This window comes from Chiroxiphia lanceolata, chromosome Z (genome assembly GCF_009829145.1).
Source record: "Chiroxiphia lanceolata isolate bChiLan1 chromosome Z, bChiLan1.pri, whole genome shotgun sequence".
NCBI classification, from domain to species: Eukaryota; Metazoa; Chordata; class Aves; order Passeriformes; family Pipridae; genus Chiroxiphia; species Chiroxiphia lanceolata.
The window spans coordinates 66,872,709-66,900,434 of record NC_045671.1 but is presented as its reverse complement, the minus strand read 5'-3'; the positions used below and the strand labels follow the sequence as shown (position 1 = coordinate 66,900,434).

Below are 27,726 nucleotides of genomic sequence, written 5' to 3'. Positions count from 1 at the left end.
CGCTGTGGTCCTTTCCAACCTGCCCATTCTGTGATTCTGTGGCCACCGCGCTCAGCCCTCCTGCGGGGCCCCCGCGCGGGTCACGGGCAAAGCCAGGGCACCGGGAATTCGGGAAAGCTCCCGTCGCTCCCAGCCGGGGCGGTCTCGCCACTCCCGCCCGGAAGCTCCCGCCTCCCCGGGCGAAGGCCGTGGGGCCGCCGCAGGTGAGGCCGCCGGGGCGGTGCAGGTGTCGGGAGGCTGCCCCCGGTGGGCGCCCTCCGTCCGGCTCGTCCATCTCCTCCGCCCGGCTCGTCCGTCTCCTCCGCCCGGCTCGTCCCTCTGTCCCGCCCGGCGCCGGCTGCCCTTCGGACTCCGCGGCAGGTCCCTCCCGTCGGGTGAGCCGAGCGGGGCCGGGGAGCGCCCGAGGCCGCGCCGAGCGCCGGCCATGTCGCGGAGCTCGCAGGGCGGGCGGCCCGGCAGGTCCCCGCTGCCCCGCGGGGCCAGCCCCGCGTCCACCGCCGCCCCGCTGCCGCCGCCCCCGCTGCCCCTGCAGCCGCCCTTCGGCCCCGGCGGGGGCAGCCCCGGCCCCAGCGGGCCGGCCGAGCTCAAGCCGGTCCGGCGGTTCATTCCCGACTCGTGGAAGAACTTCTTCAAAGGGAGACGCCACCCCGGCTCCAGCTGGGACAGCACGGCCTCCGATATCAGGTACATCTCGGATGGAGTCGAGTGCTCTCCGCCGGCCACCCCCGCTCCTCCGCAGCCCGGGGCCAAGGCGGTGCCCGGCTCCTACAGGGACCCTTACGGGGGGTCGGGAGGGAGCTACAACTCTGGGAAGGAGGCCGAGGCCATGCTGCCCTCCGATGACCCCTTGGGCTCGCTGGAGCGCCGCGCCGGCACCGGGCGGACGTACAGCGAGCGGGTGGAGGAGTACCACCAGCGGTACGCCTACATGAAGTCCTGGGCAGGGCTGCTCAGGATCCTCGGCGTGGCCGAGCTGCTGCTGGGCGCCGCCGTCTTCGCCTGTGTCACCGCCTACGTGCACAAGGACAACGAGTGGTACAACATGTTCGGGTACTCGCAGCCCTACGGGTACGGGGCTGGCAGCGCCTACGGTGGATACTCCTACAGCGGACCCAAAACGCCTTTCGTTCTGGTGGCGGCGGGAATGGCGTGGATTGTCACGATGGTGCTGCTAGTGCTGGGCATGTCCATGTACTACCGGACTATCCTCCTTGATTCCAACTGGTGGCCTCTGACCGAGTTCGGGATCAATGTGGCCTTGTTCTTTCTCTACATGTCGGCTGCCATAGTGTACGTAAACGACACCAACCGAGGTGGGCTCTGCTATTACCAGTTGTTTAAGACGCCGATAAACGCATCCTTTTGCCGTGTGGAAGGAGGTCAGACTGCAGCAATCATCTTCTTGTTTGTCGCGGTGATCATCTACCTAATTAGCGCAGTGGTCTCTCTAAAGTTATGGAGGCACGAAGGGGCTAGGAGGCGCAGGGAATTAATGGAACAGGAGGTAAGTCGTTAGTTACCATTTTCTGGGTACGGCGTGATAGGGAGCACTTGTGACGTCTTACCGTGTCGCAGATGGAGTCGTATCAGATGTCTTCTCTGCAGCAGGTCCACAGCCTTCAGGGTGAATTTTAACCAGTCTTACATTATTTGAGACTGCTTGATGAAAGACCTTTTAAGATGTCAGACCCAAGTTCTTGGACTCTTTGGTTTTTGTGTTTGTTTTTTTTTAATAATTCACCCTGGCTCTGTTCTCTTTGTAATACTGGGCTCTCTTCCTGAGTCAGCTGATGAACTACTTCCTGGTGTGTATTTTCCAAACAAAGGAAGAAATTAACAATGTGCTTGTTCATCTGTTCGGCAAGGTTAGGCTTAAAGCCACCTAGCATTTATTTTAAAACTGCTTTCAGCGCATCAAGTGCTAGTGTGAATAAATGTAGGAACGCGAAATACCTTTTACTTTGCAAACGAAACTCCAAGCTACTTCTTTTCATATTTCCTTACAACAGTTATCAGAAAATAATAGTAATAACAGAGCGGGCTATATTTCAGTGTGTCAGATTTCCGTCGGCCCTGTCTTTTTCAGGGCAAGTATTTTGCCTGACTTCTGGCCTTGCCCATACACAAAACATTCAATACGCATCTGGTTGATGATAAACTATAGTAGCAGAGACTTACACTCTTAATTAGAGAATTCAAGTCATTTGTGTAAAACTTCCTTCATGTGAAAACAGCAAAAAAAAAAAAAAAACTTTTAAAAAAATGATAAAACTTAACGTAGCATAAAAATAAAGGTACGTGAAGCCTACATAAGCCTAACTTAAAAGAGTGAGTGGTCAACATGAAAGTGATTTTAGTAGGAGGGAGCTGCTCTGTGACTGCATACTCTTTTGCAGCACTTCCAACGCTGCTTCCCAGTTCACCATCTTGCATAAAATTTTCGAAAAGTACATAAAAGCTTTTTAACCAACTTATAATATGTCCTGCAAGAATGAGGTGATTGCTGGAGTTACATACAGAAGGCGTTTGTTCTTCCCTGTTACTCTCAAAGTTCTTTTACTCCAATTACTAAATATTTCTGAAGAGAATGCTTTTATAATAGGGGTTATGGTCGGAGAGTACTGTGCAAAACAGCTGCAGGTTGAGCTTCCAGTTCGGGCACTCTTGTGTTTTCTACGCAATGAATTAAGGTGCAGAGTGTTAGTGAGTTAACGTGGGCTGGAATGTGAAATAATAAAGGAGCTTGGGAAGTGGATGGAGTATTTCCTGCCAGCTGCTCCTTACAGCTATGCTCTGGGAAATCCTTCTGGGGTTTGGGTGGTTGTTTTCCTTCTGCTGTTCTTAAACAGTCTTTAAATCAATGGCTCTGAAAATATTCTTATGCTAAATTTCTTCATACCTAAATATAAATGTAATTTTCTTAACAGTACGATTTTGAAAAAGTTTAGATTTTTAAGAATCTGTGCTTTTGCATACTATTTTTCCTGAAAATAAAACGTAGCTCTTTCCATATTTTTTTTTTAATAGATGAAAACACAGTCCTCTTTTCCAGAAAAGAAGGTAGGAAATGGGAAATTATTTTTATGTTTACTGATAATTCTAAATTGTTATTCTTTTTCTTGTGACTATTTTGACTGACTTGTTTATTTAGTTACTTGACTGGGAAGAGATTAGGTTTAATTCTTTAACCTAGTTTGTACATCATTCTCCTACCTAGAAGATTCGGATGAAGCTTGTAAAGGCTAGTAAGCCTCCTGGTAAGGCTAAGTTATAAAATAGACTGTAAATAGCAGAACCATGGTTGCCTCTGTATGTGCTCTTACCCTCTTTTACAAGGTGACAAGTTCTGTAGCATTTATCACTGATTTTGGCAGGTGACTAAAACAGCAGGTCAAATGTGAGGTAGGTTTTAGACTTACTTTCTTCCTGGCTGTGTGCTTCATTTACAGGAGAGCCAGTGGAAGCACAGTATATGCTCCCTGAATTGAGCTTCTTCCTGTGTTTCTGAGACTGCTCCAAAGATCTCCGTGCTGATTTTGGAGCATCAGCAATGCTACTGGTTCTGCCACACAAAGATGTGGTTGCATATGCTGCAAAGATTCTATAGGATCTTAACAGAACATGCTGATTCCCAGAGGAATTATGGTGTATTAATTTTAGTCTTAAATGTCTCCTGTAGACGCTGTGAATTTCCTACCAACGTTTTCTCTGTTTATTCACTACTGGATCAGGATCCTTTTTTATGTGTTCCAACAAGACTGCACATGTTTTTATTTCGGGATCAAGGGATAAATTGTGCCAATGAGTGACCTCATCAAAGATTACAACTTCCTTGTGAGGGGAAGAGGAGGGGCAGGCACTGATCTCTTCTCTGTGGTGACCAGTGATGGAACTGGAATGGCCTGAAGTTGTGTCAGACAAGGTTTAGGTTGAATATTGGAAAAAGGTTTTTCACCCAGCAGGTGATGGGGCACTGGAACAGGCTCCCCAGGGAAATAGTCACAGCAACACACCCAGCAGAGTTTGAGAAGTGTCTGGGTGATACTCTCTGGCACATGGTGTGACTCTTGGGGTGGTCCTGTGCGTGGCCAGGAGTTGGACTCAGTGATCCTTGTGGGTCCCTTCCAGCTTGGCATATTCTGTTATTCTGCTGATAGGAAACAAGGAGAAAAGGAAACTCCAGAGAACTGAATGATTCCTATTCATTCAAAAATTAGATGGATATCCAAAGAAACTTCCTTAACTTGTTTTTTTAAGATAGGTGAATCTTTCCAAACCCAGAGAAGTATTTATCTGTCACTGGTACTGCTGTTAGGACAAACTGAACAAGAATACTGTGTGAGAAACATTAGTGTAACTCATTACCAATTTTCTAATTTCAGTAAGGGTTGTAAGAAATACCTATTATTTGCTCCTATTGCTACTAGGTACTTGTATCCCTGTCTTCAGTGAGTTGTGCATTATGTGGTTTATATAGAACTGACTTCATTAAGAACAAATTCTTTTTCTTTTAAAACAGCACGAAAGTGATGACAGACCAAGAGAAGAAGTCAGTTACAGGCAGCTTAAGTCTGTGGAAAGAAAACCAGAACTACTTAATGGTCATATACCTGCAGGCCACATTCCTAAACCTATAGTGATGCCAGACTACTTAGCGTAAGTGACTTTACTTTGATGAACCAACTTAGTGGATGATACTTGAATGATGTTTTTCACCCACCGTTTCTCATATATACACACGTGGTTTCTATGCCATGCATGTGCTGTCTTGAACTCATGATTCTTTGTTAAGTTAATGTTAAAAAGTAGAGAGGATGAGGGCTGGTATCAGTGGCATTCAGTGGCATAAACCAGTAATTATAAATAAAGAATCTTAATGGAAAAAACAAACCCACACACACCTCAAATGTTAAAGCAGAAAGTTATCTAGCAAGTACAGTAAGTGCCAAAGGAACAGAAGACCACCATACAGATATTATAGAAAAAAGTAAAATATATGGGAAATTGCCTTTTTAGCTCCTGAAGTTTGACTACTCTTGTACTTTCTAAGTGTTAAATCTGTAACATGCTCCCTTTTAGAGGGGGAATCTTTCTGTGATAAACTACGAGATCATAAAGTATTTTTTATACTATTTGCCATAGACCAGGGCACAAACTGAAACCCATGAGGTTTCACCTGAATGTTAGGAAAATATTTTTCACTGTGAAGGTCTGCACAGATTGCCCAGAGAGAGTGAGTCTCCATCCTTGGAGACATCAAAAGCCATCTGGACCCAGTCCTGGGCAGCCTGGCCTAGGTGGCCCTGATTGAGCCAGAGGTTAGACCAGATGAACTGCAGATGTCTCTTTCAACTTCAGGATTCTGAGATTTCAGTGCTTTACAGGCATGCAGATTTCAGCAGGTTGTGAGATTAGCAAACAATACAGAAATACACTATCAAGGTGAAGGGTCCAAATGTTTGTTAAAAAGTCCTATCTCTAAAACTAGTTCTTGAAAACGTGTTTGTTTGTTTTAAGGAAATACCCAGTAATTCAAACAAATGAAATGAGAGACCGGTACAAAGCGGTATTCAATGATCAGTTTGCTGAGTATAAAGAACTGTCTGTGGAAGTTCATGCTGTATTGAAAAAGTTTGATGAGCTGGATGCGTTGCTGAAACAGCTTCCCCACCATCCTGAAAGCATATATGTAAGTACTTGTGAAATGGGTTCACAGAAAACAGTGGTGTTAGGTGGTATTATTAGGTAGTTTCTGACTGTCTTTAGCTAGGACACAGTGTTTTGTAGGGCTGGCTGTGACTTGGTGGGAGAGAAAGTTTTCCCATATATGTGACATCTTGTCTGATCATTAGTTAAGAACACCAAGTTGTAGTTAAGACATATACCCGCTTTTCTGTTGTTTTTTTTTTATTTATTTGTTTGTTTCATACTAGTAGTTTTTACATTTGAGTGAATCACAGTTAATGTACTTCCACTATTTCTCAAATACAAGATTTACAACTGAAATGTTACAACTATAATGAGAACTTTGCTTTTGATGAGTATTTTGTAGAATTTACATGAAGATATGGAGTATACTCAAAGTGTTTAAAAATCTGTGGTCTCTCATTAGGAACAGGAAAGGATATCAAAAGTTCTGCAAGAATACAAGAAGAAAAAAAATGTAAGTATTTTTAGATTTACGCTGCTAGTGAATCTAATTAATAGCAAAGAGAGTGTAAATAGCCAACAGTTCTGACACTAGGCACAATTCACTAGCTCAGGGTATCTGTAGACATGACAGGACAATGTGTATTTTCTCTTCTAAAACTTTGGAAAAGTTAGGACACAAACCCACACACTCATGCCAACAACGTGTTTTGAGAATGATGGTTCCAGTAGCCAGATGTGGAAGAAAAACCTAAACCACAAGCACAGAGTTAAGGATTTGTGTCTTCTGAGAGTATGTTGCATCTCTTAGCATTCTGCACTCAGAAAACTAGTTATTTTTTGGGATCCATTTGGGGTTCATTTATATTCACTGACTGACACAGCCAACAGATAATAACAGAAAACATAATCTTATCCTAGAAAAGTAGTTTTGTATTTTTTGAGGCATGGAATTTAGGCACTCTGAAAAAGTAATTTTCAGTGTCATCCAAGAGGTCATTTTTAATTGTGGAGAGCAAATGTGTATCTGTGTTCCATTAAAACCATAATACATTACAAATACCATTTTTCTTCCTCCATGGAATTCAAAGTTTGTGTCTGTATTAGTTAAAGTTCATAGCTTTTTGAAGGGGAGGTATTTATTGCACTTACTACAACACACCTATAAAATCTAAATTACATAGTGGGATGTCATTTATATTTGCAGATTTCTGTTTTAAAACTGCTCTGTTTACTAAGTAACTACAACACATAAAAGCAGAACATCTTTTTTCTAGCCTTTCATGAAGGAAGGGGAAGCAGGACAAAAAATTGTGTCCAGGGGAAAAAAAAAAGTGATTTTGGAGACAACTTATATACTGTCCTTTGTCAAGAACATAACTGATAATAGACTATTCTTGGAAGAATATGAAAACATAATATATTAATGTAAAGGTTTTTGTATTTTTGGCAGGATCCTGCATTTCTGGAGAAAAAGGAGCGTTGTGAATATCTAAAGAATAAGCTTTCTCACATAAAACAACGAATTCAGGACTATGATAAAGTTATGAATTGGAATGTAGAAACTTAGCTATGCCTTCACTTCATGGATACTATTTTCTGTTTTTTAAATTGATGTGCCTATTTTAACCTATTTATTTACTCAGAACAGTACAGCAACGGGGATTAGTTAATCATTCTGTCACTTATTTAGGTGTTGTATATTACTGGTAGGTTTTGTATGAAGATCCAATTTTAAATCAATGTAATTGAAGTTATCAGACAACTTTAGAAAAACTCTTCTAACATTCTGTTTTCATTAGTGGAAATCCTGACCTCTTAAATATGAATGCTTTATTTGAAAATACGGTATTTGCAAACTTGCAAAGCCCACCAGAGAAGGCAGTTCTAAATACCATGTGGAAATTGTGCATGGAAATGCTGTTAACAATTTCAGATTTTATTTTTAAGTGATATCTAAATGATATCAGGAAGAGCTGAGCTGTTCTTTCTCTCTGGGTTTTGATGGAGTGCTTCATCATATTGAATAATTTTGTCAGTTCAGAAGTTAGTTTAATAAGAATTTTTGTATTGTATTTCCAAATGCTGTACCAGAATGTGTGCCAGAAATTATGTTGAATTCCACCCAACGAGAGACGAAAAATAATTTCCTATTTAAGCAACGTGGAGAGGGGCACTTTGGTTTGAGTTTTTTATTCCCCTCTTTAGAGATGATGCAACAAATTTATACATGGAATAGAGGTACAGGATGGGACTCACATTAATGTTCCATTAGTGTTGCTATATGTCATTAGGCTCTGCATGCCATTTCTGGGTCATGCTATGATTAGTACAGGTGTTCAAAGGCAAAACACTTTATTCTTCATCAGCAAGTAACAGGACATTTTGTCTAGGCAGCAGATGTTTGTGAACTTGGCATTCAGAGAGTTAAGCAAAATTAATTAATTCAAAGTATAAATTGTTAGTATCATTTATAAGGCCAGGTAAAACATATTAACAGACATTCTTTCTGGAGCATATCTGCAAAAATTCAATATATATTTTTATATTTTCTTGGGGATATTATCATGGGGATAGGTTTGTATGTGTAGATGTTTTCATAAGCCAGTAAACTTTGTATCCTTTTTCACATCTTTGTTAATTATTTTTACTTACTAAAATTGTTAGAAGCATTGATAGTTTCTTTGTACAGTTTTTTACAACCTCAATTTGTCTGTTCTGAAATATATTTTAATATAAAAAACGCAGCCATATTACTCTATTGCTTATAAAGGCATTTTGTTAGAAAAAGCTGTTCTGATTAAGGTTATTGCAAATTTTTATTAGGGATCATTTTTTCTTTAAAAGAAAGTTTTTAAATTTTGCCTTAATTTAAAGGAAAGACATCAGGAAAGCCGTTTCCAGTTCATAATGGTCATGGTAGTACTACCTCTGTCCTTCACTTCTGTTAACATACCTCTGACAGTTAAAGCCCTTCTGACTTTTCAGCCCTTATCATTCACACTGCAATCCTGATGGCCACACACCCACCTTCATATTTATAAAGTTGACATTCCAATTTTATCAGCCACTTAATTCCAAGAGTTTTAGTGGATGAAGTAAATAGCACAAAACACCATGGGAACACTGAGAGAATTTGAAAACTTGGCACCTCTGCATGTGAAAACCTTCAGTCCCATCTACCTCGAAGATGCCTCAACATTTTCATCAGTATGAAATCAGATGACAGCCTTGTTCTCCTTCTCCGTTCAGATGCCACTCTCTCTCCTTCTAGTTTGTGTTAATTTCAAACAGGAAATCTCTCTACTTAAAAAAGGAGATGGGCCAAATGTTTATACCTGTTGCGCTGTATACTTGTTAAACTCTTCTTTGTAAGAGAGATACTTGTCCAAATCCCCAAAATCTAAATAAATGACCTCTCACTTTACATCCAGTTTTCTCATTTTTTTTCTCATTGAGAGTTGTGGGCATTGCATCAGTTATAGGAGAAGAAGATGAACACAAGTTTAAGGTTCAACTGGTGTTCATAAAGTGCTAAAAATAAGCTGACCAATACTTTCTTTGGAAGATTCACAGTCTGCACCCTTAATAGGTCTTCTTTCCATAGGACACTGACATCCAGCCCCAGGCTCTCTTTGACAGTGGTCTTGAGGTTCAGTCTTTGAGGAACTGGCTCCTGGTCCCTCAGACAGTGTCTCCATAACCTTTGAAGAGCTATCGTGCTTCTCCTTTCCTGCAGAGTTTCCAACAAAGGAGCTGGGAAAACGGAACAGTATGCCTGTGGGTGGAACAGGCAAGTAAACCAAGTGGAGACAGCTGTATGTGGATAGCTACGTTACTGGGTGTGGTCCATGTTTCCTAGAAAGATGCCACCCTTGTGGCCAAGGGGGTTTTCCAAAAGAGAAGCTGGGGAGAGAAATATTCATTTCTGACTGCTTTTTGGGGTCCAAACAGGATTAGTGCACTGCATGGCAGAGTGGGCTTGCTTAGCGTGGAGCCTCATGAGAAGGCATTTACTTCAGTACTGGACTTCCCAAGTTACCATCCCAAGGCATGCAGGGCATCCTTAGGTTGCAGCAGGGCAACATCTTGCAACCACTGCAGTAAGTTACTTGCCTAGTCCTGTACCTCTTGGGGCCTCAGGACTGTTAAGGCACTTTTGGTGCATACAATCAGCTGGTTTTGCTCTAACCTATCAGTGGAGGACTGAAAAAGTTCTGTCTTGTGATGCCTCAGAGCTTTTAGGATTTTTTTAGCTTTTTGTAGATTATAGAAGTAGTTGTGTAGTAAATGTAGATTTTAATGTAGCTGTATAATCCCTTACCCTTTAACATAGTAATTTACAAATACCCAACGTTATTACCCCATTTCATATCAAACCCTCTAAATTCCTTTAGCGTGTTTAGTTTTCTTTTCCAGGTAGGATTGTAGAAAACACCTCTTTTTAAGGACATTGCACCCTAGGCCTGAACAATGAGATACCACGACAGACAAACCGACCTTCAAGCCCAGGACTTTGGAGGAGCTCCAAGGACTGTACTGCTGTGAAGAAGATGAAGATGAGGAAGAAGGGGTCCCAAAGACCCCAGACCCAGTTCCTGAAGGGGTGTGTCAGGGACAGAACTGGGTAGAACCGAGGGGGTGGATAAATCTGGGATTGGATGGACCTTATTATAAAACCATAGAACCACTGCCTGCCTGGGTGCGAGTGTGTCGCATGTATTCCCCTGGGCCTGAGGGCCTGATTAAACAACCTGCTCTTTTATCATATATACTAAATTGGCCTAGAGTTTTTTTCTCCATAGTCTCTCGGCCCATCAGTTGTCAACAGTGCCAAAGAAGAATTATTAGTTTAAGAAACATTTTCATCTATAGAAGAAATTGAGATTAATGAAATAAGAATAAATGGCTGGGAGTTGCAGCAAGTTGGAGCAAGACAAAAATTAGGAGGGAATTGAAAATTAGTTACCATCAGAGCTATCGGGGCAAGTAGTCTCTTGATATCCTGAAAGAATAGAAGGTATGCTCCAGACAAAACTGAAGTTGTTAAATGATTATCACCTCAGTCTCTTCATGCAGAGTCTCTGGGCTCAACTCTGTGAATCTACATTTTTGCATGTACATGTTAACAGTCTATGTGGTCTTACTCATGTGACTGGATTTTTGCAGAAGGTGTAGTTAACATGTATTTGAATCTTACCAAGTAATACTGTCCTACATCCACAGGCATGTAGTGTCTGCTTCCAATTACAGCCTGTCCTCAGACCCTGTGTATAACAAGAAGTTTTATCCTTCCTAGAAAATGCTCTCCTGTCTCCACAAATCTACAAAGCAAATTACCCAAGAGACTTACAGTTTCTAGGAATAAATTTAATAGTTTCCAAACTGGACCTTTTTTTTTTTTTTCTCCTTTTTTTGTCTTTGAAAACAGTTGGATATCCTTGATCAAGGTAGCTGTGGCAACATCTGCATACTTTTTACTGAACTGTACATTTTTTCAGGCCAGATAAAGCAATGCCTAACAAATGTACCCAAAAGTTTGGATAGCATAATAGATGGACTAGCTTCCGTGACAGCATGCTCATGGCAATGAAAAACCTAATTGATTTGAAATTGTAAAAGAAGGTATCAGTATTTAGTTTGTTAATCTCAAAATCGTGATGGAATTTCAAGCACTTGGACAATCATAATCTACAAAATTATTGTATATCCTGTATTCCAGTCAAGTATTGAAATTATTGGCCTTGACAATAAAAAATATCGCTGTTCTGAAAGAAGTCTCGTTTCTCTCCTATAAAAGTGTCAGCTTGCAGACATTTTCCCTTTCAATGTTTTATAAATTGGATTTTTTCCTCCTAAAGAAAGGACGGCATGTGTTCTAATGGGAATAGATCGAAGTACAGATATTTCAGTTCCAAGAAGCAAATCTTGGCTTCTCAAACTAAAGAATCCCCCTTTTCCCTGTCTTCAGGAGATTGCTTTCCTTAAAAAAAAAATGTGAATTTTCCCCAGGCATGGTTTAATTGAAAGCAAGTTAATTTCACTTCTCTTTCCCTTATAAATTGCTCCCGATAAGCGCAACAGAAGTGTACAGCAGGGTACAGCAAAAGTGGCAAGTTTTTCCCCTGCTCCTGTTTCAGGAAGTGTTACTACTGTTTACAGGTTTTCTTCCTCATTTATTGTCTTACTCGGATGCAGAGTGACGCACCCCTCTCCCCCTTAGGAACGGATGCTCAGCACCTTTCCTGTAATTGAAGAGGTGAAACCCAGTCTTGGCACATTTCCACTGTATCCCTAGAGTTTTGGTTGCTCTGCAGAGCAGTCAGCACTTAGCTCAGCTGGCTCTGACCTAATCCTTACTGCGATGCTTACGAAATGGAAACTCTTGGTGACATCAGATGGATGCTCAGAATTATTTTAGGTAGATGCAAAACATAAACACGTAACATCAAAATGCCTGAAAGTGTTTGCTTTTGCTATACCAGGGCGGGAGACAGCTGCTTTAATTAACTGGCCTATGAGCATAACCGTGTTAAAATTCAGCGCTACAGCATGGCCTTTCTAGGCTCTTGGGTTCTTCTGTTAATTACTAGAATTGTTTCAGTTAATTACAGAAATACAGGTAAACCCAGACGGTGCCATGACTCCGAGAGGTGAACGAGGGGGCACCTCACAGAAACGCCACCGCCGGGGCCTGGCGCCCGCACGAGCGATGTCTCCGTGAGGCGTTTACCCTACGCCCTCATTCTCCCCACGACTTAAGGGGAGTTCTCCGGAGGTGGTGTGGAAAAACACACCGGGGCGCCCCCGGAACGCTCGCTCCGCGGCCCGGGCGGCGGCCGGGAGGGTTTGGCGGCGCACCGAGGCGAAGGAGGGCGGGCGTGTCCGGGACGGCGGGGCCTGGCGGCGGCTCCGGCTCCCTTCAGCCTCCGGAGTGCCTTCAGCACCCCTCGTCTGCCCCCAGCCCTCCGCTCGGCTCCCCTCGGCCACCTGAGCCCGCCTCGGCTCCCCGCATTACCCCGAGCCCCCTTCGTCTCCCGTCAGGACCCCCAAGCCGCCTCAGCCCGCCGCGGAGATGGATGACGAACCCGAGCGGACCAAGCGCTGGGAAGGAGGCTACGAAAGAACATGGTGTGTTCGTCCCCCTTCCCCTCCCTCACCCTATTTCTGGCGAAAGAGGAGAGAAAAATCTCCCTTCCGCTCGCTAACACTCTGCTTTGCGTAGGGAAATTCTTAAAGAAGACGAATCCGGGTCGTTGAAAGCAACCATCGATGATATCCTCTTCAAGGCAAAGAGGAAAAGGTACTTTTCGTGGCCACAAGCCTGCAGATAGCCCTAGCTTGATCGTACTGAAAGTGGGTTTTTGTGTCCTTACCCCTTCATGTTTCCTGCCTACTGCTTATTGTGTCGTGAGAAATTGTAAAACGAACTTTTAACTTTAATCTAAGCACTGTGTGTGCAGGCTGGATACCCCAGGTGTATGCAAGCTGCAGGTCTTGATGTGATGGACCGCGGTGCAGAGCACTGCAGTTGCGAACTGCACAGCTTACAGAAATCCTCCAGCACCTTTTTTGATATACAGATCATAGAATCATAGAATGGTTTGGGTTGGAAAGGATATTAAAGTTCATCCAGTACCAACCTGCTATGGGTAACACCTCCCACTAGACCAGGCTACTCGGAGCCACATCCAGCCTGGTCTTAAAAACTTCCAGACACGAGGTGTGTACAACTTCTCAGCTTCTGTGGGCAACCTGTGCCAGTGCCTCACCACCCCCATCATAAAAACATCTTTATATCTAATCTAAACCCACTCTGGTTTAGTTAAAAACATTGCCCTTTGGCATTTGGTATCATGGGACCAGATTTCCATTTCAAATTTCAAAAAAATTTCCAGAAAAAAATCTAACTTCTGCTTTATTTCAAGTTATGTTAAAACATTCAAATTTGGATAAAATTTTAAAGCTTCATTAAACCTGGTTGTAACAAATAGTTTTTATTTGTTTTCTGAGAGAGAGGAGAGGTCTGTGGCTGAGTCTTGGGATTTTTCAGTGTAAATAAGTGTCTGCAGTTTGTTACTGCTGCATATTTGGCAGAAGTCTAGTTTAGGATTTGTTTTGGGCTTTTGTTTTAGGAGCCATTTCTTCACTTGCCTCTTACTTAAATCCTTCTGTGTTTTGTTAGACTCTATGAACACCATGGACAAGTTCGACTTGGAATGGTATCTTGATGTCTTCGCTCTCTTCTGTCCTCAGTCCGAAGCTACTTGACTAGAGTTGCTGTTCCTGCACTGAAAGACACTGTGAAAGACACAGACCTAACATGCTTGAGACCAAACCTTGTGTTTCCCACCAGTTTTATTTTTTTTTTTTAAGCATTCTTTGTTCATCGGCAGGGTGAATGTGCAGCATGAGCATTCAGAGGTGGAATTCAGAGGTTTGGCACACGGGGTGTGGTTTGCAGTGGGATCACGTGTACTCGCACTGTCCATTTCCCTTCATGTGAAAAATGGGTGCAACTGAAACAGCTTGTAAATAACAACGTTGCTTTAGTCCAGCACATTATTCTTCAGATGAAAACATGAAGGTTCCAGCTGTGCATGTATTGCAGCTTATTGTGAGAGGAAAAGAGCAGTGTGCATTCTCCAAGAGAGGTGGTTTGGTTTTTTTTTTTTTTCATTTTGAAGGAAAAGTAGACAAATGTGTTACTTTTTCAGTTGATGTTGATTGCATTGCTGAATATTCTGAATTTTCCCAGTTTGAGGGAGGAATTAGTGGCTTTTTTAAGTAAATGGAATAAGGAATTCAGTTCAGTATGTGTTCTGTGAGTGATTTTCACTTATGGTGGAAATGCAGATGCGTCACCTTTATGTGGTTGTTGATGGATCAAGAACGATGGAGGACCAAGACTTAAAACCGAACAGACTTACTTGCACTTTGAAGGTATTTCTGGACTCAGAAATGTTCCCTTACTAAGCCACTGTTCCTTTATAAACCCAGTTGCATTTTGCATTTAAAAGAATTGCAGTCTGCTGTATGTGCATAGCCTCATCTTTCCTATCATCCCTGCTTTTTTCTCCCTTGATTGTCTTGCTAGTCTGTTGTTTTCCTGTTTTTTGAATAGTGTGACACTATTTTGCCATGCACATGTACTTCTGTACAGTAAAAGCACTTTATAAGGATATATTAGGGAAAGACGCTTTATGAAAAGTATGTGGAAATTAATTGTTGCCCATAATAAGGAGATGAAAGAAAAACAGACATGTTTTCATTGCACATCTAGAATTGTTTGTATTTTTTTCTTACAGTTGGGGTTTTTTTTATGAATTCTGATTTGAAAGAGTGTTAGTCAGGAGCTGAATTGGATTGGTGTTTCAGGCATGGGGGACTTAAACTGTACATATTGTACTATATGGTCTTCCCTAATAACACTGAAGCGTGAAATCCTGGGTTTTGGTGATTTTGTACCAATTGATGCTCTGTGGTGTGTTGGAAACCTCCATTTGAACCACTGGGAATCTGGAACTTGAACATATGACGTGAATAAAGTAAAAAAGGGACAAGTTTCTGAAATTTGCATTGCACTGGTAACATGGGATGAAGGAGAAGGGGTAGGGTGAAAGAAGAATAGAAAAGAATGTCTCATTCCCTTGTTTTGTTTTCTTCAGCTTTTTTTTTTTTTTCCTTTAATGATACTAGATGTTTTGCAAATATCACCTGTTTAATGCATGGGGAACAAAACTGTAATTAGTTCTTAACAGTCTTAACTTTTCTTTGTAGTTACTGGAATATTTTGTTGAAGAGTACTTTGACCAAAATCCCATTAGTCAGGTATGTACAACCATGCAAGAAACAAGTAATAGAAAGCTATTTTAGAAGGTAGTTTTAGTTTTAACAGTATCTAGTAAACTGTTCTCTGTTGATGTGTACCCTCCCATCCTATCTAGTGAAACTCTTGTTTCTGCCTGAACTAATGAATATAAGATCCTGTCTGTTCTCTTATTCCTAGCGTCAATTCTGACATAGAAGACCTGATTATATTTTTTTCAGGCACTTGGAATTTTCAAAGATTTCTTTTTGTGCAAAAGTACTGGAAATACACGGTTTGTATTAACTGATGCATCACATTGGGCTGCTGTTGTTACAGTTACAAGAACACTTGTATAGACTTGTATGGTTAAGTAATTCTGATCCATAAACAAGTATTAGGCAAAATATAGCAAAAATATAAATCATCCTCTTTTAAAACTTGGTAAGAAAATTTTTGACTATTTTTTTTTCCTTTTCCAGATTGGCTTAATTGTAACCAAGAGTAAAAGAGCTGAAAAAATGACAGAACTCTCAGGTAGGGAGTTAGTTTTGGGTTTTGTGGGTTTTTGGGGTTTTTTTGTTTGTTTCTTTGTTTGTTTGTTTTTTGCTGTTTTGTGGGTTTTTTTTGGTTTTGTTTTTGTTTTTTTATTGGAGATGTTTTTGTCTGTTTCATTGATGTTACAAGTTCTACCTGATATACTGCTGGAAGTGATGTTAACATATTTTTAAAAGATAAATTATTGCAAATTGTCTGAAACCATAGTCTTTATTTTGATCTGTTTTGATCTAGAAGTGGCACTGTGTGCTTTTTGCCATTGTCCTGTCCAGATTGCAGCTAAAACATGATTTGTTTCCCCCTATAGTTAATTTTCTACCCTGTTTGTTAATTTTGTTATGACACCTGTGTGTATGGTGAGATCTGATCAGGTGTTAAAAGCAAGGTTTCTTTGGTTCCTGCCTGCTGTTACAGCAATCTCTGTGGCTTCAGAGATAAAGCAGACTTTATGGAGGAAATCGAGGATGAATCAGTCTTTGAACAGTTCTTTGAGGATAACAGAAGAAACTAAAATCTTTTTTTGCTGAAACACTTTGTGAGACACTTTGCACTTATGTTGACCACTTAATGATGCACAACAGTGATTTTATTTTGTTGACTTCTTAAAGTTTCTAACAGCTGGGTGCCTGTAGAGTAAATGTCTTTCTGTTAGTGTATTGTTTTATTGTTTTCTGCATTCTGATTGGCGCATCAGTTTCTAAAGAAAAATAGACAGTTTTTTGTCACAGTTTGAAAACTTGTCGTAAAAGTACACTTCATTGCATATGTACTTTAAATATTTCAATTCTTTTAACTTGTTGTATCAATTGAATTGCTTGGGATTGTTTTTTCACTTACAGGAAACTCAAAGAAGCACGTGACTGCTCTGAAGAAAGCAGTGGATATGAACTGCAGTGGAGAGCCTTCTCTATATAATTCCCTAAATTTGGCCATGCAGACTTTAAAGTTAGTATTTACATGGAGGTTTTTTTATTTTCTTTGTGATTGTGAATTTTTTGAGAGGCAGAGACAGAATTTTTTTCGGAGGAGCATCTTGCATCATGCTGACTTGAGTTTTTAATTATGTTCTCTTACAATACAAATTGTTAAAAGTTAAATATACCAGTAGTGCAGAAGTTGATTTTTAACACGAGATGCTTGTATTTAGAGATGTGCTGCTTATAAAATGCAACAGTATTTTAAAACCAAGTAGATGATTGTATGTAGATACTGTGATGAAAGACAATTTTTTTTTACTGGAGGGCTGAGGTATGGGAAAGGACAGAGTTAGGGATTAATGATAAGAGAACAGGCAAAGAAGCAGCACTGAGTCACAGTAGTCTTGTGGGAGTTTTGGCATTCTTTAGAAAGATAAATTTTCAGGTAGGATAGATTTAAAACAATTTTTTGTTGTGTGAGGTGTTGAGATGCATCCCAGTTTGGAAGACTGAACGAAAGATTATGGCTAGAAACGTTGACAGAACAAAGTTAGTAGTCAGTGTCATAAAAAACTATTTGAATGACTAACTGGAAGAGAGTTTGCAACTGAGAACCAAAAGTAAAGAGTAATGAATTTACACCTATAAATTTTTATTTTAAGAAGTCAGAAGACTTGCTGTAGTGTTGCTGGTTTGAAGGTAAATTTTACCTGTGAGAGTGTGGATAAGGGATTCATTAGAGCAAACAATTAGATAACAACTACACAATCAAGTACCTGAAGGGTTTGGCTTATGGAAGGTGAAATTCTGGTGCTCAGAGAAGGATCATATTAGAATTTGTAGAGGACTTCATATTGTATCATGACTTCAGAGCATTAAAGTCCTTGTAGACGTTATCATCCAAGTAGCTTAGTGTGCAGCAGTAAATTAACTATGTACTTTCCTTAGGCACATGCCAGGACATACAAGCAGAGAGATTTTGGTAGTCTTCAGCAGCCTGACGACATGTGATCCAGCCAACATCTATGATCTAATTAAGGTACAGAATTGTAGTTTGACTACTGCATTGAACATCCGAGCTATTAGAGTAAAAACAGACAGTTGCAGCGTCATCACCAATTCATTTTCCTTTGAGACTTTTTACTAATTTTTGTTCTGCACATGAATTTGAGTATGCTTTCTTTTTCTATTTGAAGTGTTTAAAAGCAGTTAAGATCAGAGTATCTGTCATCGGCCTAAGTGCTGAAGTTCGAGTCTGTACAGTACTTGCCCGAGAAACTGGTGGTATGTATCTGAAGTTCAGTAGTTATATTACTAACACAGGTTTAAAATCAAAATTAAGTAACTGTTTTATAAATTCATTAATGCATTTTGATGTTTAAGGATCAATATTTTCCATTGTGCTGGCAGAAAATTCAAGGGTTTCCCAAATCTACGAAATACACAGTAGTAAGTGAAATTATTATGAGCTGGTAGCTGCAGCTCTAGAGAGAAGAAATAGATATATTTTCAAAACTACTGTTCCACGTATTAAGCTATGTGATGTGGAACTTAAGCGATGAAACATGTTACTATTAATTGCTGCAGTGGTAACTTTTACAATATCATTACTACAGTGTAATGTTGGGAAAAAAAGCTATGGGCCTTCATGTCTAATTTGACATTCTGGTGTTACCAAATTCACAACTTGTCAGTTTCAGTAACATTAGCAGGGCTAGTTTTTAGGAACAGGTTTGGATAAATTACTTTTTCTACTTAATTTGTTTTCTGTCATTTGGAGTGTATGTTTGTATTCTCAGCTGCTCATAACCTGCAAGTAAGGCATTTATTTCTTTGTGACAGGAACATACCACGTGATTTTAGATGAAAGTCATTTTAAGGAACTGCTGATGCATCACGTTAGTCCTCCACCTGCCAGTTCGAGTTCTGAGTGTTCCCTTATTCGAATGGGTATGGTACAGTTTTGTTAAACTCCAAGCACAAGATCTGCTCTGTCTTTTTATTTCTTTGCATCTTCTGTGTTAAAGCCTTACGAATAGTAAGAAACTTAATAAAGACCTTGCACAATTGTGTTTTTTTTTTTTTATTTTGACTTGTATTTTGCTGAAGAAATGCAAGTTTTCTTGATGTTGTTCCTGCAAAGTAGGTAGCTTTAAATAAAACTAACAATTAAAAAAGAGAAATTACTCAACAGAAGTTGGGAATAATAAAGTGGAATGATATTGCTTGTAGAGTAATTGTTATAAATGTACTACTTAGAAATGAAGGATGAAAAATTATTTTGTTTCTCCCTGTTTTTTCCCTGCAGAAGGCAACTGTCATAACTGTTAATTGTTTGTAAGAACCATATGTTTAGCCATGTTGTACATGTTTGTGAGGAGCACTGTTGTGGTGTTCTCTCAGCAAGCAGATTAGGTGCCTTTTCTTCTCCTGATGTGTTTCTCAATAAATTTAAGCTTGGAGTTAAACCAAAATAGGAACTATAATGCCACAAAGTAGAGCACTGAGTTCTCACTTTTATCCACCCCTTTCACAGAGAGAGATGTATGTATTTTTATGTGTAGATATAAATACTGAAGAGGTTTACTTGTTATAGGTAAAGCCTGAGGAGCAGTTGGGAGAACCAACTGTCCATTTGTCATGAGCTGTAAAAAATAAGTGGTAGAAAGAAAGGTGTCTGTTACAGTCTCCATAAAATGCTGTAGTGTCATCTGTTGTATACTGCACTTGGAAGGTGAATATAGGCTTGGTGTCTGCATATATAAAAATATTTTCTCCTTAATTAGAAACCGTTGTTTAAGTGAACATTCATGTAATGCTTATTCTGCTTTCCTGCCATTGCATATAGTTGTTTTTTTTCATTGTTCTTCAGAAATGGGGTTCCAGGAGCTTCAGTTAATACAAAGTCTGTGAAAAGACATTTTTTCAGTTGGGGAAAGTATGCTGAGGCATATGTGAATGTAGGTAGAGACCTTTAGGGAGAATTTGATACTTAGTAAGAGTGTATTATTTCTACTGTAATAACAAACAAGAAGGAGATAGACCTTAATATTTAGAATAGTCTTTGAACTTCTCCACTAAAGTATGAAACTGACAGATTACTTGCATGTGTAAAATTGTTAATATGGGCTGTTTTTCTCTTCAGGTTTTCCTCAGCATACTATTGCTTCCCTGTCTGATCAGGATGCAAAGCCTTCCTTTAGCATGGTGTAAGTAGAGTTAATTAGAATTCAGTGAGCTGATAAGAGTTCAGTATCAATTAGTCATATATTTAGAAAATCTTTACAGTGACAATATTGCAAAATAACCTGAAAAAATAGCAAGCAATGTCTTGTGACTTCTCAGCAGATATTTTATTTTCATCTGCACGTCCTGTATGTGACCATAGTTACCTCTTGTTAAATATGCTTTTTAAACGTTGCATTTAAATTTTTGGAAGATGGTAAATGGTGCTTAGTTGTGTTATACAATGATTAGGGCAAAAGGGTGCTACAAGGTGCTAAAGTAATTACTGCCAATTTTATGTGCAGTTCTTCATTGAGGTATTATTATCATTATAAAAGATAATTATTAGAATGAAGGGTATTATCTGAATAAAGTACTTTTTTATCTATTTCCTAATGTAACTTTGAAGGGAAGCTTAAAATATAGGCCTTATTTGATTATTGTATCTGAGCTCTTCTTATGAAAAGAATCATAGTTTTCAGGGCTGATATGGGAATCTGAATTCTCAGAAAAAAACCATGTCTGCTATTTGAAAGAATAAGTACACTACCATGCAGCTTACAGTCAATACAGAATATTTTTTGTGCCAAAGTAGAAATAGCAATGCAGTTGTCACTCATAACTTTACTTTTTAAAGATACATTGGTGCCTTTATGTGAGAAAATTTGGTCTTTGTTCTGTTCTTGTGGTAAAATGTGGTTACTGATATCTCCTCATGTCGGGTGCTTTCTGACACACATGGAACTGCTGTGTGCAATCTAATGAAACTTTTAAAATTATTTGTTGTGAAAACTATGTAATATTTGTAGTTAATGTAGTAGTATGGTGTTACCTCTTAGGTACTGAATTGTTTCTTTCTACTGTAGGCAATTGGAAAACAACAGTGAGCCCAGTCTCACACTGGGTGGATATTTTTGTCCCCAGTGCAGAGCCAAATACTGTGAGCTTCCTGTGGAATGCAAAATCTGTGGTAAGTAGCAAGAAGAGGTGAGTGGATGAAGTAGGAGTTAGTGGTAAGAGAGTTAAGGGGTAGAAAAATTCAGTTATACTTAGGAATTAAAAGCAGCTCTGCATTCCTGTGACCTGGGATGCCAACTTCATACGAGGGATGTTTCAGGATATACCTGCAACAGGAAACCTGTATCATATGCCCTGGTGTAATGTTATAAACTTGAGACCGCAGCTGCGTTGGGCAGGGCACGTCTCCAGGATGAAGGACCAACCACCGCCTCCCTAAGATCCTGCTCTATGGTGAACTTGCCACTGGCTGCCGCATGAGAGGAGCCCCGAAGAAAAGATTCAAGGACTCCCTGAAACAACATCTCAGCCTTGGCCATATTGATCACCAGAACTGGTCTACTCTGGCCTCAAATCGGGAGGCCTGGAGACACAGCATCTATAACGCTGCGGAAGCCTTTGAGAACACACGCAGGATCACTCTCGAGGAGAAAAGGCAACGCAGAAAGAACCGTGTCTTGCAAAATACATCATCTAAGGAGTCTTTGTGCTGTGCCTTTTGCAACCGGGTATGTCTGTCACGTATTGGCCTCATAAGTCACCAACGTGCCTGTAACAAATGTGGAGAGTGCCTTCCCAAATCTTCGTTCGCGAAGCCCAGCCATGATGATGAATGTTATAAACTAAAAGCCCTAAAGCAAAGCAGGGAAGAAGGATGATCCATGTGTGAATGGTAATTTCTCAAGGATCCAGATTTAACAGACACACCAATGTTCCAGAGTCCTCAGTGCAAGGCTGTGGAGATAGAATGCCTTGGAGTACAAAGGCAGAAGACCTCCCAGCTCCGGGAGTATGTGAATGGAAGATTTCCAAGTAGACCCCAAGGGCAGGCTGCACAGTGACACATGACAGGCTGTAGAGTTGTAAATGGAAGCCCTTCGGTCTTGCAAATGTTAATGGACTGTGCAACCAATGATTCTTCCCCTTCTTGCCCTTAGTGAGGGCAGGAGGGAGGATTAGCATGTTTTATAGCATTAATACTGTAAGTGGTGCTGTCCTGTTAGCTTCTACTGGCATATGACTAAAACATGATAGGTATTACCAAGATGTGTGTATTTGGCAAGAGGATGAAATAATTACAGTTTTGGGTCACTTTATCCTATTTTAATTTCAGGTTTTTCATACAAGCATGAGTTGGGTGCCAGCAAGGGAATAGTGTAAAAGAGAAATCCTGTATCAGCAGTGGATTCTCCACAGCTGCAGGGATCAGGCAGAACAAGAGCTCAGATGCTTACACTGCATGTGAATGAGTGGTGGAGATGTTTGTGCCAGCCCAAGCCCCAGCTAACCTGTTCTCCTGGTCTGACCCCAGCTGGCAACTCAGCCCCACACAGCCACTCACTCCCTCCTCCCTGGTGGGATGGGGGAGGCAACTGGAAGGGTAAAAGTGAGAAAATCATGGGTTGAGATAAGACAGTGTACTATATACAGGAAAAGCTGTACATGCAAGCCAAGTAAAATAAATAATTAATTCACCACTTCCCATTGGCAGAATCTCCAGGAAAGCAGGGCTCATCATGGGTAACAGTGAGGGGAGAAGATAAATACCATCACTCTGAATGTTCTCCCCTTTCCACCTCCATCCAGCTTTATAGGCTGAGCATGATGCCATATAGTGTGGGATATCCCTTTCTTCTGTTGGGGGACTGACTGGCATCCTGGCTGTTTCCCCTCCCAACTCCTTGTGCACCCCCAGTCCTACTCACTGGTGGGGTGAGAAGCAGAAAGGGCATTGGCTCTGTGCAAGCACTGCTTAGCAGTAAGGAAAACAATCCTTTTCCCAGAACAAATCCAAAACACAGCCATTTACTTGTTAGTTTGAAGAAAATTAACTGTTAAAACCAGCAGACCTGTGTTAGCTGAAACAGGACTATGGTGTGCTTTTGGCAGTATTACAGGAGGCTGGAGTAGAGCATTTTAGTGATGTGATACAGCAGAGCCATCATTGCCAAAGAGGAGCTTCCTAACTTGACTACTGTGCATTGTAAATGTACTTCTAAAGACGGAGTTAAACCTTTTCAGTAGAAATTTGAGTAATTTGCTTGTTCTTTATGTTTGGATTTAAATCTGGAAAGGATTACAGCTTTGGCTTTTAGAAGCTAACAGAACAAATAATTTTAATTTTTTAAATTCCTGAAAGCTTTGAACCACTGAGTAATTTAAAATATTTTTTTTTTCCTTTTGACTGTATTTTATACAGAAGAGCTTTTCAGTAAGTTCTCTCTTGTAATAATTTTGATGTCTCTTTATTTGCAGGTCTTACACTAGTGTCTGCACCTCACCTGGCTCGGTCATACCATCATTTGTTTCCTTTGGATGCTTTTCAGGAAGTTCCACTGGAAGAATACAAGGGGGAACGGTACGCAAATCATATTTATGATAATGAGTTTACTTGTGGATCCTGTAATTTTTTTGTCACCAAAGTAAGAATAGCTGGCAGCAGCTACTTTGCTGATGGAGACACTGAATGTTTGTGTAGTTTTGGGCACCTCTGGCATTAAGAAATATTTGTAGTCCCCATCAACAGTTATATCTGTGAGTTCAGTTGAACAGCTGAAATAATTGCCATGGATTGTTGCTATGTATAAGATATTTTTTAAACACTGGTTGACTCTTTTTTCAGTTAAAATAACACAGTTTTGCTTTCAGGTATTGTCAAGGCTGTCAGGGAGAAATGAAAGATCAAAATGTGAGTACGTTGAGCTGAATTGGAATTTGCATTGAGGGTTTGAGAAGCAGAGATGATCCTTTAGTATAGTCATCTTAAGACCACGAAAATATTTGTGGGTGTTTATGTCATGGTTAACTGGTGTTCTGTGATAAAGAGCCACGCTTTTTAGACTGCAAAGTCTATAAAAGTGTGGGAAGGGATTTCCTAGGAAGCTGCATAAAGAAGCTTCCACTCTTAGCCATGTGGAAGCATCTACAATGACCTGAGCTCAGCCCTGTGGATATACTTGCTGTTAGAAACTTTTAAGTTCAGTGTTTCAGTGATGTTAGCAACACAGTCTGTTTACACTGTCTTCATGACACAACTGTTGCCCTACTGCAGTGCTATGATGGTGATAATTTTTTTAAATTTGACTTGTTTTTCTGTCCTTTCCACACAGGTTTACATATGTAAAGTGTGTCAGAATGCATTTTGTGTGGAATGCGACCTGTTTGTCCATGATTCTCTGCACTGCTGTCCTGGCTGTATTCACGAGCATCCTGCTCCCATATCTATATGACACCATATCTTTGAGAAATTGTTTTATTTATGTCACTCTTGCATGAATTTTTTTTTGTTCAGACATTTTTATTTTTTTTTCATTCAGACAGTTTTGTTTATTCAGACATTATTTTAACTGACACATCTCAGAGCAACAAGATGGTTAAAGAGGGATGATGTGCTGGTTTAAAGGTAAACCAGCAGGGGAAATGAACTCAACTCAAAAGAGAGATTATAAGTCAGAATAACAATTTAATAAAATAATACAATAAATACGATTATACAGACAAACAATTGGTTTTTACCCACAAAACCCAAATATATAACCCAGCACCCTGGGGCACGAACACAGTGGTGTTCTTTGGGCCCCCTGAGTCCAAAGTAAAAGGAAAGGGGAAAACCTGTTGGTGAGAGTGCTGTTGCAGCCTGGTCAAGAGTGGTGGTTGCAGTTCAGTCGAGACTGGTGGTCTCAGTCTGGTTGAGAGCGGTGGTCTGCAGTCTTCCTCTGGATCCCACGAGTGGTTAAAAAAGTTCCAAGACTCCAAGATTATATATTTTCCAGTTCAGGCAGGAATGTCCAGTACTTCCCTCAGGGCGTGGAGTTCCACAATGGGTGTGAGGACAGGAGCATCCTCCTATCTCCCAGGCCTCTTAACACCCAGTTTATAGCCTGAGGAGTCAGGCTGCTCTGGGCAGAGGGTGTAAATAGTCTTGATAACAGTTTCTGGGAAATGGCATGGAAGGCTATAGAATACACAGTTTTGGGTTACACCCATACAGTGATGGACTGGTCCCAGCTGTTCTAACTAGGACAGATGAACAGTGGCATCATAATGTTTTAATGATTTTATTACTTATAATATATTCCTGAATTACTTGTATCTATTTTCTCTGTTCTTGTCTAATGAACTCTGGCTTTTTTCCAGCTGTTATTATGGGTAATGTGTATATTTTTAAATGTGAAAGTGATAAAACTGGGGTTTTTTTATAATGTGGTGATTTGGTTTTGTTTCGTTATTTGTTCAAAATGAAGCCCTGAAAGTATGTTTTACATATCTGTTGTTACAAGCTTTTGCTTTGGTGGATGATGGAGTTCTACAGATCAAAATATTCTTTTGCAAGGATTCAACAAAGATGTTTTTGAGCAATTAATTGGTGGATATTTCATTTATTAATTTCAGGTATTGTGGGTACTCACCTTGGCCTTCAGTAAGACAGCTCAAATACAGCTGTTATAAATGTGCTGAAAACACATTTTAGGTTTTAATGGTGAAACTCAAAGCTAACTGAATTCTATTACTGCTGTGTTCGCAGTTATGTGGTTTCACTTTCTTGTAGCAGGTAAGATTGCTGAAAGGCAAGGAACTTGCAGAAGGGCAAGACCTGGGTTTATACAAACTATTGTTTGATGGGCTCAGTATTGAAGAGAGATGCTATTTGGTTCTGAGGCTTCAGTGAATTGACAGAACTACACATTTTCTTCTCTCCTGGGCTAAGCCCTCAGAGCAACAGGACAGTAAGGTGGGTGGAGAAGTGGAAGCGTGTGGTCTTATCTGAACATCAAAAGAACAGAATTGAGACTAACGCAAAACTCTTGTCATGTGCTGCACCTCAGGAAGAGGTTACAGGTGCAGTGTCTGAAGCAGTAGGTCATACCTGGTTTTCTTGTCCTCTTATGGTTGTAAACACATCAGTGACTGAGTTACTCTGGATGTATATGAAATATGACTTGATTTTTTAAATGGTGAGCTTTGTTGTCAGGTTAGAAATGGCAGTGTAATCACTGAGTCTTAAAACTGCAAACAAGCAAAAAAAAATTGAACCTCTATCTTAAGTTAGTGCCCTGCTTTTCATGCTCACCACATACAAACAATGCACACTACATTTCAGTTCTCACAGGCAGTTTTAAAGTCTGTTAAATATGAAAATTCTCAGTTGTGAATGTAGCTCTTTCTGTGCTTTTTCTACCATTCACGCCTGCAGGCTGGATAGAAGGCAGTCATTCTCTTGTGTTGGCAGAAAAATGATTGTTCACCTGCATTTCATTTTGTGCTTAGTCAGACAATCCCTATAAAGCCTTTGTGCTATGCCTATTACTGTAAGAGTGTCCTTAAAAACTAGCAGAAAAAGGACATAGCCCTGGGGTTTAGTGGGGTCTAGGAGGCCATTCCAAGCCTAACTAATGCCCTGAGCAGCTGGCTCTTAGATATTCTGATGCTGGTGACAGTGTCTTGAGACAGTTTTTTCTGGTAATATTTTCATCTTTGCATTCAGCACTTCCTAATGGAAAAAAAGGTTTTGCCTGAACACTTCAAATCCATTCTAGCTTTTTCTCTTACTAGATACCAAAATAACATACTCCTACACAGCTTCTATTTCTGAAAGCAAAAGCTGTGTATGAAGTTGTGGGCCTATACTCCATTACCTGCTTGTGGTCACAGCAATAATTTGGTTTGTATTTTTCTACCGTTCTCGTTGGAAGGGCAGTTCAAATCAGCTCCTGAAAAATCACTACTGGGGCAGTATTTCTCTGATGCATGAAGAATTTCAGCTGTGTCCTGTGTATTTAAACCAGCATGGAGGGAATTTTCTGCCTTTTTCTGGCATTCACTGGCTGTCAGGTCTTCTCTGCTTCTGGGAAGCTCCAACCTTCTTAATTCTCATTATATCCCTATTTACTGGATCTGCCACAAGACAAGTTAGTCAGTGAGGTTATTAGGAGGCCTGTTAGAAATTCTTGGTAGTTCTTGAGGATGTTGCATAAAAGGTTTTGGACATAAAGCATTGAGGAAGAGACAAAAGACCAAAATATCCTGTGGTGGGATTGAGGACACAACTGCGGCAGTAAGTTCAAGACTGGAGTGTGCTGCTGTGTGGAGTGCAGGGGACTTCAGAAGGGTGAGTGCCTTCACTTTCCTTCCACTTTATACTTTCCTTGCAGGAATAACAGTTGCCATCTGTAATAGTGATCATAACTAATATCCAAGACTGGAAGTGCTAATAATATATTAAAATATGAGTAAAAGAGGACTCAACAAGAGGAGCAGGTGGATGATCAAAGGAGGCTGTGACCCCACGGAGAGCCTGCACCTGTAGCAAGCTCCTGGCAGGATCTATGGCCCTATGGAGAGAGGAGTCCTTTCTGGAGCAGGTTTGCAGGCAGAACTTGTGACCTTGTGGAGGACCCATGCTGGAGTACCCTATTAAAGGACTGCACTCCATGGAAGGGAGAGGGCAGTTGTGCCTCTTCAGCAATGAACAGTTGCTGAACAGATGATTTAGCAGCTTTGCATCACTGCAATCAATCTTAATTTACTTCAGCTAGACAATTAAAAAAACAC

The 27,726-nt window shown here is 40.5% G+C and overlaps 2 protein-coding genes across 2 annotated transcripts; both read left to right on the top strand.

Moving 5' to 3' along the window:
* Positions 1–424: 424 nt before the first annotated feature.
* On the top strand, positions 425–8,400 carry MARVELD2 (MARVEL domain containing 2). The gene is made up of 6 exons (XM_032675178.1): positions 425–1,504; positions 3,028–3,060; positions 4,520–4,656; positions 5,518–5,689; positions 6,113–6,163; positions 7,103–8,400. Exons 1-6 carry the CDS (start codon positions 425–427, stop codon positions 7,217–7,219), a joined length of 1,590 nt encoding a protein of 529 aa, XP_032531069.1. The 3' UTR covers positions 7,220–8,400.
* Positions 8,401–9,428: 1,028 nt separating this feature from the next.
* On the top strand, positions 9,429–24,660 carry LOC116780334 (general transcription factor IIH subunit 2). Its single transcript, XM_032675179.1, has 16 exons — positions 9,429–9,442; positions 12,694–12,780; positions 12,875–12,952; positions 13,835–13,871; positions 14,506–14,592; positions 15,430–15,480; positions 15,940–15,994; positions 16,855–16,960; positions 17,881–17,971; positions 18,129–18,216; positions 18,775–18,882; positions 20,078–20,141; positions 21,024–21,127; positions 23,431–23,533; positions 23,824–23,863; positions 24,285–24,660. The coding sequence occupies exons 2-16, from the start codon at positions 12,725–12,727 to the stop codon at positions 24,402–24,404; spliced, it is 1,188 nt and encodes a 395-aa protein (XP_032531070.1). The 5' UTR covers positions 9,429–9,442; positions 12,694–12,724; the 3' UTR covers positions 24,405–24,660.
* The last annotated feature ends 3,066 nt before the right edge of the window (positions 24,661–27,726 follow it).

Bases quoted from the DNA above. Each gene is read 5' to 3' on its own strand.
- MARVELD2 (XM_032675178.1), top strand. From the start codon at position 425: ATGTCGCGGAGCTCGCAGGGCGGGCGGCCCGGCAGGTCCCCGCTGCCC. The intron at 1,505-3,027 runs GTAAGTCGTTAG...TTTTTTTAATAG, and splicing joins GGGAATTAATGGAACAGGAG to ATGAAAACACAGTCCTCTTT. The intron at 3,061-4,519 runs GTAGGAAATGGG...CTTTTAAAACAG, and splicing joins CCTCTTTTCCAGAAAAGAAG to CACGAAAGTGATGACAGACC.
- LOC116780334 (XM_032675179.1), top strand. From the start codon at position 12,725: ATGGATGACGAACCCGAGCGGACCAAGCGCTGGGAAGGAGGCTACGAA. The intron at 21,128-23,430 runs GTAAGTAGCAAG...CTTTATTTGCAG, and splicing joins TGTGGAATGCAAAATCTGTG to GTCTTACACTAGTGTCTGCA. The intron at 23,864-24,284 runs GTGAGTACGTTG...CTTTCCACACAG, and splicing joins GAGAAATGAAAGATCAAAAT to GTTTACATATGTAAAGTGTG.